This window comes from Procambarus clarkii, chromosome 82, assembly GCF_040958095.1.
Source record: "Procambarus clarkii isolate CNS0578487 chromosome 82, FALCON_Pclarkii_2.0, whole genome shotgun sequence".
NCBI lineage: Eukaryota > Metazoa > Arthropoda > Malacostraca > Decapoda > Cambaridae > Procambarus > Procambarus clarkii.
The window spans coordinates 23,314,498-23,327,506 of record NC_091231.1 but is presented as its reverse complement, the minus strand read 5'-3'; the positions used below and the strand labels follow the sequence as shown (position 1 = coordinate 23,327,506).

At 44.2% G+C, this 13,009-nt stretch overlaps 1 protein-coding gene across 1 annotated transcript in view; it reads left to right on the top strand.

Annotated features, from left to right (window-relative positions):
* Positions 1–10,152, top strand: part of LOC138358192 (uncharacterized) — a 24,663-nt gene extending 14,511 nt beyond the window's left edge. The window contains exon 5 of the mRNA XM_069315695.1: positions 9,929–10,152. Within this exon, the coding sequence (XP_069171796.1) occupies positions 9,929–10,152 (224 nt within the window). The remainder of the gene's footprint in view (positions 1–9,928) is intronic.
* Positions 10,153–13,009: the final 2,857 nt, after the last annotated feature.

Genomic DNA, 13,009 nt, shown 5'->3' with positions numbered 1-13,009 from the left:
TATGTGTGGTGGTGGAGGTCTGTATGTGTGGTGGTGGTGGTCTGTATGTGTGGTGGTGGTGGTCTGTATGTGTGGTGGTGGGGGTCTGTATGTGTGGTGGTGGAGGTCTGTATGTGTGGTAGTGGAGGTCTGTATGTGTGGTGGTGGAGGTCTGTATGTGTGGTGGTAGAGGTCTGTATGTGTGGTAGTGGAGGTCTGTATGTGTGGTGGTGGTGGTCTGTATGTGTGGTGGTGGAGGTCTGTATGTGTGGTGGTGGAGGCCTGTATGTGTGGTGGTGGAGGTCTGTATGTGTGGTGGTGGTGGTGGTCTGTATGTGTGGTAGTGGTGGTCTGTATGTGTGGTGGTGGAGGTCTGTATGTGTGGTGGTGGAGGTCTGTATGTGTGGTGGTGGAGGCCTGTATGTGTGGTGGTGGTGGCCTGTATATGTGGTGGTGGTCTGTATGTGTGGTGGTGGAGGTCTGTATGTGTGGTGGTGGAGGCCTGTATGTGTGGTGGTGGAGGCCTGTATATGTGGTGGTGGTCTGTATGTGTGGTGGTGGTGGTCTGTATGTGTGGTGGTGGTGGTCTGTATGTGTGGTGGTGGTGGTCTGTATGTGTGGTAGTGGAGGTCTGTATGTGTGGTAGTGGTGGTCTGTATGTGTGGTGGTGGTGGTCTGTATGTGTGGTGGTGGAGGTCTGTATGTGTGGTAGTGGAGCTCTGTATGTGTGGTAGTGGAGGTCTGTATGTGTGGTGGTGTAGGTCTGTATGTGTGGTGGTAGAGGTCTGTATGTGTGGTAGTGGAGGTCTGTATGTGTGGTGGTGGTGGTCTGTATGTGTGGTGGTGGAGGTCTGTATGTGTGGTGGTGGAGGCCTGTATGTGTGGTGGTGGAGGTCTGTATGTGTGGTGGTGGTGGTCTGTATGTGTGGTAGTGGTGGTCTGTATGTGTGGTGGTGGAGGTCTGTATGTGTGGTGGTGGAGGTCTGTATGTGTGGTGGTGGAGGCCTGTATGTGTGGTGGTGGTGGCCTGTATATGTGGTGGTGGTCTGTATGTGTGGTGGTGGAGGTCTGTATGTGTGGTGGTGGAGGCCTGTATGTGTGGTGGTGGAGGCCTGTATATGTGGTGGTGGTCTGTATGTGTGGTGGTGGTGGTCTGTATGTGTGGTGGTGGTGGTCTGTATGTGTGGTAGTGGAGGTCTGTATGTGTGGTAGTGGTGGTCTGTATGTGTGGTGGTGGTGGTCTGTATGTGTGGTGGTGGAGGTCTGTATGTGTGGTAGTGGAGGTCTGTATGTGTGGTAGTGGAGGTCTGTATGTGTGGTAGTGGTGGTCTGTATGTGTGGTGGTGGAGGTCTGTATGTGTGGTGGTAGTGGTCTGTATGTGTGGTGGTGGTGGTCTGTATGTGTGGTAGTGGAGGTCTGTATGTGTGGTGGTGGTGGTCTGTATGTGTGGTGGTGGTGGTCTGTATGTGTGGTAGTGGAGGTCTGTATGTGTGGTAGTGGAGGTCTGTATGTGTGGTGGTGGTGGTCTGTATATGTGGTGGTGGAGGTCTGTATGTGTGGTGGTGGTGGTCTGTATGTGTGGTGGTGGAGGTCTGTATGTGTGGTGGTGGTCTATATGTGTGGTGGTAGAGGTCTGTATGTGTGGTGGTGGAGGTCTGTATGTGTGGTGGTGGTGGTCTGTATGTGTGGTGGTGGAGGTCTGTATGTGTGGTAGTGGAGGTCTGTATGTGTGGTAGTGGTGGTCTGTATGTGTGGTGGTGGAGGTCTGTATGTGTGGTGGTGGTGGTCTGTATGTGTGTGGTAGTGGAGGTCTGTATGTGTGGTAGTGGAGGTCTGCATGTGTGGTGGTGGAGGTCTGTATGTGTGGTGGTGGAGGTCTGTATGTGTGGTGGTGGTGGTCTGTATGTGTGGTGGTGGAGGTCTGTATGTGTGGTAGTGGAGGTCTGTATGTGTGGTAGTGGTGGTCTGTATGTATGGTGGTGGAGGTCTGTATGTGTGGTGGTGGTGGTCTGTATGTGTGGTAGTGGAGGTCTGTATGTGTGGTAGTGGAGGTCTGTATGTGTGGTGGTGGTAGTCTGTATGTGTGGTGGTGGAGGTCTGTATGTGTGGTGGTGGTGGTCTGTATGTGTGGTAGTGGAGGTCTGTATGTGTGGTGGTGGAGGTCTGTATGTGTGGTGGTGGAGGCCTGTATGTGTGGTGGTGGAGGTCTGTATGTGTGGTAGTGGAGGTCTGTATGTGTGGTAGTGGAGGTCTGTATGTGTGGTAGTGGAGGTCTGTATGTGTGGTGGTGGAGGTCTGTATGTGTGGTGGTGGAGGCCTGTATGTGTGGTGGTGGAGGTCTGTATGTGTGGTAGTGGAGGCCTGTATGTGTGGTAGTGGAGGTCTGTATGTGTGGTAGTAGAAGTCTGTATGTGTGGTGGTGGTGGTCTGTATGTGTGGTAGTGGAGGTCTGTATGTGTGGTGGTGGAGGTCTGTATGTGTGGTGGTGGAGGTCTGTATGTGTGGTGGTGGTGGTCTGTATGTGTGGTAGTGGAGGTCTATATGTGTGGTGGTGGTGGTCTGTATGTGTGGTGGTGGAGGTCTGTATGTGTGGTGGTGGTGGTCTGTATGTGTGGTAGTGGAGGTCTGTATGTGTGGTAGTGGAGGTCTGTATGTGTGGTGGTGGAGGTCTGTATGTGTGGTAGTGGTGGTCTGTATGTGTGGTAGTGGAGGCCTGTATGTGTGGTAGTGGAGGTCTGTATGTGTGGTGGTGGAGGTCTGTATGTGTGGTAGTGGAGGTCTGTATGTGTGGTAGTGGAGGTCTGTATGTGTGGTAGTGGTGGTCTGTATGTGTGGTAGTGGTGGTCTGTATGTGTGGTAGTGGTGGTCTGTATGTGTGGTAGTGGAGGTCTGTATGTGTGGTAGTGGTGGTCTGTATGTGTGGTAGTGGTGGTCTGTATGTGTGGTGGTGGAGGTCTGTATGTGTGGTAGTGGAGGCCTGTATGTGTGGTAGTGGAGGTCTGTATGTGTGGTGGTGGAGGTCTGTATGTGTGTTAGTGGTGGTCTGTATGTGTGGTAGTGGAGGCCTGTATGTGTGGTAGTGGAGGTCTGTATGTGTGGTGGTGGAGGTCTGTATGTGTTGTAGTGGAGGTCTGTATGTGTGGTAGTGGAGGCCTGTGTGTGTGGTAGTGGAGGTCTGTATGTGTACTCACCTATTTGTACTCACCTATTTGTGCTTGTGGGGGTTGAGCTTTGGCTCTTTGGTCCCGCCTCTCAACTGTCAATCAACAGGTGTACAGATTCCTGAGCCTACTGGGCTCTATCATATCTACATTTAAAACTGTGTATGGAGTCAGCCTCCACCACATCACTGCCTAGTGCATTCCATCCGTTAACTACTCTGACACTAAAAAAGTTCCTTCTAACGTCTCTGTGGCTCATGTGAGTACTCAGTTTCCACCTGTGTCCCCTTGGTCGCGTCCCACCAGTGTTGAATAGTTTATCCTTGTTTACCCGGTCGATTCCTCTGAGGATTTTGTAGGTTGTGATCATGTCTCCCCTTACTCTTCTGTCTTCCAGTGTCGTAAGGTGCATTTCCCGCAGCCTTTCCTCGTAACTCATGCCTCTTAGTTCTGGGACTAGTCTAGTGGCATACCCTTGGACTTTTTCCAGCTTCGTCTTGTGCTTGACAAGGTACGGGCTCCATGCTGGGGCCGCATACTCCAGGATTGGTCTTACATATGTGGTGTACAAGATTCTGAATGATTCCTTACACAGGTTCCTGAACGCTGTTCTGATGTTAGCCAGCCTCGCATATGCCGCAGACGTTATTCTTTTTATGTGGGCTTCAGGAGACAGGTTTGGTGTGATATCAACTCCTAGATCTTTCTCTCTGTTCGTTTCATTAAGTACTTCATCTCCTATTCTGTATCCTGTGTTTGGCCTCCTATTTCCACCACCTAGTTTCATTACCATTTACCATTTACCTAGACCATTTACTCGGGTTGAACTTCAACAGCCATTTGTTGGACCATTCACTCAGTCTGTCTAGGTCATCTTGTAGCCTCCTACTATCGTCCTCAGTTTCAATCCTCCTCATAATTTTTGCCTCATCGGCAAACATTGAGAGAAACGATTCTATACCCTCTGGAAGATCATTTACATATATCAGAAACAGTATAGGTCCAAGGACTGACCCCTGCGGTACTCCACTCGTAACGTCTCGCTCGTAATAATATAATCTCATAATAATCTCTCTCATAATAATCTCCACTCGTAATGTGTGGTAGTGGAGGTCTGTATGTGTGGTGGTGGAGGTCTGTATGTGTGGTCGTGGGTCTGTATGTGTGGTAGTGGAGGTCTGTATGTGTGGTGGTGGTGGTCTGTATGTGTGGTAGTGGAGGTCTGTATGTGTGGTGGTGGAGGTCTGTATGTGTGGTGTTGGAGGTCTGTATGTGTGGTGGTGGTGGTCTGTATGTGTGGTGGAGGTCTGTATGTGTGGTGGTGGAGGTCTGTATGTGTGGTGGTGGAGGTCTGTATGTGTGGTAGTGGAGGCCTGTATGTGTGGTGGTGGTGGGTCTGTATGTGTGGTAGTGGAGGCCTGTATGTGTGGTAGTGGAGGTCTGTATGTGTGGTAGTGGAAGTCTGTATGTGTGGTGGTGGGCGTGCTGTATGTGTGGTAGTGGAGGTCTGTATGTGTGGTGGTGGGCGTGCTGTATGTGTGGTGGTGGAGGTCTGTATGTGTGGTGGTGGAGGGCTGTATGTGTGGTGGTGGAGGTCTGTATGTGTGGTGGTGGTCGGGCTGTTGGTGTGCTGGGATGAGACAGTGTTGGGCTGCTTGAGTGAGAGTGAAGGTGGTTATCAGAGCGTGGTACTATCTCTGCTGGATAACGGGTTGTACGAGCCCCAGCATGGCCCCTTCCGATATCTTGCTATCTGCCCGACGCGCACGCAGAATGAACTAGATGACAAGATACCAGAACATAATCCCCCGCGCACAATTATTTGAACAGATACGATTGGATTTGAATGGGACAAGTGACTACAATACACCCTTCCTCCACTCTCTCTCTCTCTCTCCCTCTCTCTCTCTCTCTCTCTCTCTCTCTCTCTCTCTCTCTCTCTCTCTCTCTCTCTCTCTCTCTCTCTCTCTCTCTCTCTCTCTCTCTCTCTCTCTCTCTCTCTCTCTCTCTCTCTCTCCCTCCTACATATTCCATATATTGCCCCCCTACTACACGCCTCTTCCATGTCAAATAACAGCTTTCTCGCCCCTGTCTTCTAATTTCTCATTACACAAAGCAGTATTATATAAAAATTTCACCTTGTATTAGCGTTTCTTGGATTATACCAGGCAGCGACCTCGCCACACCTCTTCTTGAGAAATGATTTCTCACTCCACTAGTTAATTCTATATATTAAAGTCTTATATTCAATTATTTTCCATACATTTTCTTCATCGTTATCACTATTAGCGGGAGACCTTTTTTTGTAGGCAAAATTACAAAACGATTTTTGTATTTTATGTATAAATACTTATCTCTAATTATTGTAATTATTGTTAGGTGAATAGGCTTGATTGCCCTGCCTGATAATATTGGTTACACTAATCATCACTAGACTCGTATTCAGTGACACTTGAGACCAGGGGCCGGATTCACGAAGGTACTTACGAAGGTTTTTCTTCTTAGCTACGAATGTTTCCTTCTTAGCGCCTTCGTGGCGGCTACGTCGGTATTCAGGTAGCTACACTAAGTTGAAAGACCTTCGTAAGTTCATTCCAGGATCTAAGTGTGGTTTCGACCACTCGTAGCTTTACGTAAACTGGATATAACTCAATTTTTCTTTACTACATAACACTGGGATCGATTTTAAGATTTTGGAACATAAACAAAAGATTATAAAAATTGAATCTAGTGAAGAGGAGTCCTTCGTGTTAGTTATATATGCATTCTCTGCTTGAAACTTAAAGTAAATATGTCTTATGATAGTAGAATTAGTTTTATAATAGCAAGATATTATACCAGTAGTTATTAAGTAAATAAACACTGGTGAACATGAAATATGAGAGAAGGTGATGAGCCCTGCCTGATGGGATCATTTACTATCACCAAATGCCCCTGTTCACCTAGTAGTAAGGGTGTACCTTAGCTATGCATACCCATTTCTAATTTATTTAGTTTGGTTTTATTTTGAAATTAAATCTGGGTGAGACATAAAATAAAAATATGCTGCACAAATGATGTTAGGTAAGGAGAAGGGTAAAACTGTCAAAAATTTTATTCATTGAATACTTAAAGCTATAATTATGACTATATAGACTATTAAAAAAGAGAGAGGGAAGTAGGGGTCCAAGACCTCTTCCTGTTATACAATTTGGGTTCTGGAACAAGTAATTATCAAAAGAAGGCACCATGCCGGGAAGGCTATGTAGCAGTAAGGCAGTGAGGTGAGGCAGCTACTTATTTGAGAAATGCTTATTTTATTTACCTTATAAGCTGAGGCAACTTATTTTATTTGAGGAATACTCAGCTGATTCCTCTACATTTAGCATGGAACAAATTTGTGTCCAAGACCTCTTCCTGTTACACAATTTGACTGTGTGTAACCAAACTAGAAGTGCTCTATAAATCAAGGGACCTAGAATGTGGAATGACCTCCCGAATCATGTCAAAGGCTGTACCTCTCTCAACCAGTTTAAGAGTTAAACCAAGTACTGCCTAATTAACTCCATTTAACCTAACTTACCTCCTAAATGTCAACCCATGTCTTGCTATTTTTTAAACAACGCTGTTCACCAACATGTGCAATTGCTGAGTTATGCTATGTTAACCCCCCTTTTTGTATTTTTTATTCCTTCTTTCAACACAATTTATACCTAATCCCGATTACTATTAAGTTTTAGTCTGTGTTTTTTCCCCCACACCTTGCCCGAAATGCTATGAGTATTAGTGGCTTTAGGTATTGTATGTACTAGCTCTGTCTATAAATCCAACATTATGTTTGTAAATCAACTGTATGTACATTTCCTGAATAAAATGTATTTATTATTTATTTTTTAATCAGTAAGTATTAAAAGAAGGCACCAAGCTGGGAAGGCTATGTAGCACCATTGTGTGTAACAATAAACTAATTATTTTTTAACAAATAATGCACCTGTATGGTAAAACTAATCCTGTCAGCTGTAAAAATATTGATGCAGTTATTTAAATGAAAAATATAATGAAAGAAATATTACTGGTTTATTTTTATCCTATCTTTTTGTACTGTACAGTATATCCAAGGAAGTGAAAAATTGAGACATAATGCACAATTTAATGAATGATTAGCATGGATTAGCAGTTCAAAAGAAATATGACTATTACATATCAACATGAGATCTTAATGATCCATGGTCAACATGATTTAATAAATATAATACAGTACTGTATTTGTAATAATACAAACTATAATTTAAAATCATTATTACTGATATTTTTTATTAAGAAGATTAGGTATACACAGCAATGTGTTGCTACCCTATTCTATATGGAATATTACACAGTGTAGATAAAAAACTAGCTATATGTTTATCTAATACTCCCATCTCACAGGATGGTTAGACATACTGTACATGGAATCAATTTAGAAAATACCAGCCTCAATACAAAAAACAAATAAACTCTGACTAAACAACTCTTCGCGATTTTCACAAGAGGTAAGCACTGAATCATGGAAACATTATATTATTATAATTACTCTTACCAGTTTCTACAAGACTCCTCTCAAACAATGTATTTTTAAACATGTTTAGGTATACACAGCAATGTGCTGCTTCCCTATTCTGTATAAAGGACCACACAGTGTAGATCAAAAACCAGCTACAAGCTCACCCAACATCCTCACCTCACAGGATGGCCAGTCATACATGGAATTAGGAGAGAACAAAATACTTAATGCTGATCTATTAGCCTCCACTGGCAAAATCTGGGTGCAGCACAAGAATATCTTCCAATATTCCTGCGTGTATGAAGTAATTACAGAGCTCAAAATACCTCATACCATTTGGTATGAAGTCACTGATAACAGGACAACCACAGATATAGTGTTGTAGAGTGTTCTCTCAAGTAGGACTGAAAACAGATGTTTTTTTCCACCAAGAGGGCTATAAACCCATGGAACCGCCTACCCGCTGAAGCCGTAAATGCCAAATTCAAGCTAAAAAATATCATTAAGACAATTGGCGGGCCCTTTAACAAGCCGCCGGCTTTCTGTCCTCTTCGAGGCCACTAGATAGTTAGTGGCCCTTGGGTAAATTCAGTAAATATATACAATATTAGTCAGCGAATCTTCCGAGCAACAAGGACAGCTACACAGTATCTCTTAGAATTACGTGGGTAAACAACAAATGTAACATATTTGTTTACTACAATGTCGGTGCTGGCTGTAGAAGTTGAAAAAACATTGTTTTACTTCGAAATATACTAATTTTATAAGAAAATTCGACGTAAATAGGAGGTAGTAGAGCTCCGATAAGCCAGCGCTAAATCTTCAATATGAAGAATGTTGCTGCTCTCTGATTGGCCAAACGAAACACAGTAGTGACCTCTATCGCACGCAGGTGAACCAACAATTTTCTTCCTAAGTGGACGTTATTGAATTGCACCTAAGCATCTTCTTAGGGCGCACTTAGGAACCTTCGTAGCAAACTCACTTACGAAGAAATACACAGAGCTTCCTGAATCTAGGTGGAGGTCCCTAATGAAAAACGGCGAAGACAACACACTGGAAGACACCGACAATCAAACAAACTAACAATCAACACATCATGCATATCGCATCACTTCTCTTACTAATACACATAGAAACACACACACAACCTCTTCACCATAATACGTGAAACCTATGTACATATAATTTATAATTATCCAAGAAACATTTCCACTCAAACCAACACAACTTGCCCTGGCGTAGAGACATTATTAATTCCTCAGTAGAGGAAACACCGAGTGATTTCAATCATGCTCAACACGTTTTAACATCCCTTATGATAAGAATAAGTAACTTTGCATCTTTGACCATTTGCCAGGAAGATGGGCTAAGTCCTTGGCTCTCTCTCTCTCTTCCCACTAAAGTCAATTCCTCTCTTCCATGTAGTGTTCTCCTTTCCCTACTGACCTTTCCCACAATCTTTGCCTATAAAACTATTTATTAAGTCAAACTCATGAAATTCAAAATGATATACAAGTGTTGTGATTTTAGGCTTCTGAGGTATGGTGTGAGGGAACATGAGGCTACTGTGACATGGTGTGGGGAAAGTCTAAACACTTCCATTATATATATATATATATATATATATATATATATATATATATATATATATATATATATATATATATATATATATATATATATATATATATATATATATATATATATATATATATATATATATATATATATATATATCTTACTTGCTCTCGTATTGAAATTTCAAATTGTTTCTGTATCCACTTTTATGAAATCACTGGCTTCAAATTCATAATTTCCTATACATTTGGTCTATATTTTGTACTCAAAATTTAGTATCGTTTCCCGTTTAATGTTTCACGTCAATAAGCCATGTTTTACGAAGATAAAGACATCTTTTCTGAACCTTTTTGGGACTCACGTTGTTACCAGAAGTCCATCAGAGCTCTGATTTCTCAATCCTCAAACCTTGTCCAGCTCCATCACTCATCTGGCTCTATCACTTTCACCGCTGAATATCTCGTCTGGCTCCATCGCTGAGATTCCATCGCTCTTTGGGGTCCATTGTTCGTCCACCTCCTTCGTTACTTCGTCAACTCTGAAAATTCCTGGCGGATATTAGGTGTACTTTCCCTCCATCGTTGCCCTCCAGTACCACACGAAGGAGGCAGCGTAACGGTGCTCTCCTTATATCAGCGTTTACACCTGTAGAAACATTCAACATCTTCGTTTGCATTAAATAAGAGAAAAAGAAGAAGAAGAAGAGAATATTAAGACATCGAAGACAGGAAGGTGTTGAACAACAAGTGGTTGATAATGACGAAGAAAACAATGATGAGGAGGATGATGATGAGAGTAACAAGAACAAACTAATCAGCAGTACAAGAAGAGAATATTCATCAGTACCGATAATAACGAATTGCTCCCAATGTACTATATTAGGCTTCAGCTCCGATGTTGAGGGGTAATGTTGACCAGACCACACACTAAAAGTTGAAGGGACGACGACGTTTCGGTCCGTCCTGGACCATTCTCAAGTCGATTATCGACTTGAGAATGGTCCAGGACGGACCGAAACGTCGCGTCCCTTCAACTTTTTAGTGTGTGGTTTGGTCAACATACTTCAGCCACGTTATTGTGACTCATCGCCTGCATTGAGGGGTAATATTAGGCTTCAGCTCCGATGTTGAGGGGTAATATTAGGCTTCAGCTCCGATGTTGAGGGGTAATGTTAGGCTTCAGCTCCGATGTTGAGGGGTAATGTTAGGCTTAAGCTCCGATGTTGAGGGGTAATGTTAGGCTTAAGCTCCGATGTTGAGGGGTAATGTTAGGCTTCAGCTCCGATGTTGAGGGGTAATATTAGGCTTCAGCTCCGATGTTGAGGGATAATGTTAGGCTTCAGCTCCGATGTTGAGGGATAATATTAGGCTTAAGCTCCGATGTTGAGGGATAATATTAGGCTTAAGCTCCGATGTTGAGGGGTAATGTTAGGCTTAAGCTCCGATGTTGAGGGGTAATGTTAGGCTTCAGCTCCGATGTTGAGGGGTAATGTTAGGCTTCAGCTCCGATGTTGAGGGGTAATATTAGGCTTCAGCTCCGATGTTGAGGGATAATGTTTGGCTTAAGCTCCGATGTTGAGGGATAATATTAGGCTTAAGCTCCGATGTTGAGGGATAATGTTAGGCTTCAGCTCCGATGTTGAGGGATAATGTTAGGCTTAAGCTCCGATGTTGAGGGATAATATTAGGCTTAAGCTCCGATGTTGAGGGGTAATGTTAGGCTTAAGCTCCGATGTTGAGGGATAATATTAGGCTTAAGCTCCGATGTTGAGGGATAATGTTAGGCTTCAGCTCCGATGTTGAGGGATAATGTTAGGCTTCAGCTCCAATGTTGAGGGGTAATATTAGGCTTAAGCTCCGATGTTGAGGGGTAATGTTAGGCTTAAGCTCCGATGTTGAGGGATAATATTAGGCTTCAGCTCCGATGTTGAAGGGTAATATTAGGCTTAAGCTCCGATGTTGAGGGGTAATGTTAGGCTTCAGCTCCGATGTTGAGGGGTAATGTTAGGCTTCAGCTCCGATGTTGAGGGATAATATTAGGCTTAAGCTCCGATGTTGAGGGGTAATGTTAGGCTTAAGCTCCGATGTTGAGGGGTAATGTTAGGCTTCAGCTCCGATGTTGAGGGATAATATTAGGCTTAAGCTCCGATGTTGAGGGGTAATATTAGGCTTCAGCTCCGATGTTGAGGGGTAATGTTAGGCTTCAGCTCCGATGTTGAGGGGTAATGTTAGGCTTAAGCTCCGATGTTGAGGGGTAATATTAGGCTTAAGCTCCGATGTTGGGGGGTAATGTTAGGCTTTAGCTCCGATGTTGAGGTGTAATGATAGGCTTAAGCTCCGATGTTGAGGGGTAATGTTAGGCTTAAGCTCCGATGTTGACGGGTAATGTTAGGCTTCAGCTCCGATGTTGAGGGATAATATTAGGCTTAAGCTCCGATGTTGAGGGGTAATGTTAGGCTTAAGCTCCGATGTTGTGGGATAATATTAGGCTTAAGCTCCGATGTTGAGGGGTAATATTAGGCTTCAGCTCCGATGTTGAGGGGTAATGTTAGGCTTCAGCTCCGATGTTGAGGGGTAATGTTAGGCTTCAGCTCCGATGTTGAGGGGTAATATTAGGCTTAAGCTCCGATGTTGAGGGGTAATGTTAGGCTTCAGCTCCGATGTTGAGGGGTAATGTTAGGCTTAAGCTCCGATGTTGAGGGGTAATGTTAGGCTTAAGCTCCGATGTTGAGGGGTAATGTTAGGCTTCAGCTCCGATGTTGAGGGGTAATATTAGGCTTCAGCTCCGATGTTGAGGGGCAATGTTAGGCTTCAGCCTGGATGTTAATGGATGATACTAGGTTCGCGGAGATCGCGGTTCGCGGTGGTGGGGGTTGGCGGTGGTGGGGGTTGGCGGTGGTGGGGGTTGGCGGTGATGGGAGCACGCTGTGGCGTTATTTAGGTGACATATCAGCTTTCTACTTACTATTCTGTTAAGATCTCTCTCGAACAATAACAACATTAACTTTCATACCACCACAACCACTACCATTACTACAACCACAACCCCCTATTGCAACCACCACCACCACCACCCTTCACGATAATCATTGCCATTACATTACCACAACAGAACCATTACAACCACAACTACCGCATCACCATTCCAATACCACCACAAACACTACCACTACAATCACAAACATTTCAACTATAACCGCAACCTTAACCACCACAACTACCACTACTATATATAGGGCGCCTGACAGCTGGTTGGACTGTGCTTTGGATTCATAGTCCTGAGGCTCCGGGTTCGATTCCCGGTGGAGGCAGAGACAAATGGGCAAAATGTTTCTTTCACCCTGATGCCCCCTGTTGCCTAGCAGTAAATAGGTACCTGGGAGTTAGGCAGCTGCTACGGGCTTCTTCCTGGGGGTGGAGGCCTGGTCGAGGACCGGGCCGCGGGGACGTTAAGCCCCGAAATCACAGATAACCTTAAAATAGCCATATATATCTACCCACTGGAACATTATCTAACACAGGGCTAATTTACAACCCAAACAGACCACTGGAACACTGTCTAACACAGTACAGAGTTCAACCCAAATAAGATTTTAACCGATATTTAACAGCGCAGTTAAAGAAGTTGTTACACACACTGGGCCATACCTTACAGAGGCCACCGTGTGAGTCATAAACACTCATCCACTGACTGAGTAAAACTGAAATGAATAACACTTAATGGGCCAGCAAGAGACTCGGGACCCACGAAGGAATATCCCAGGAG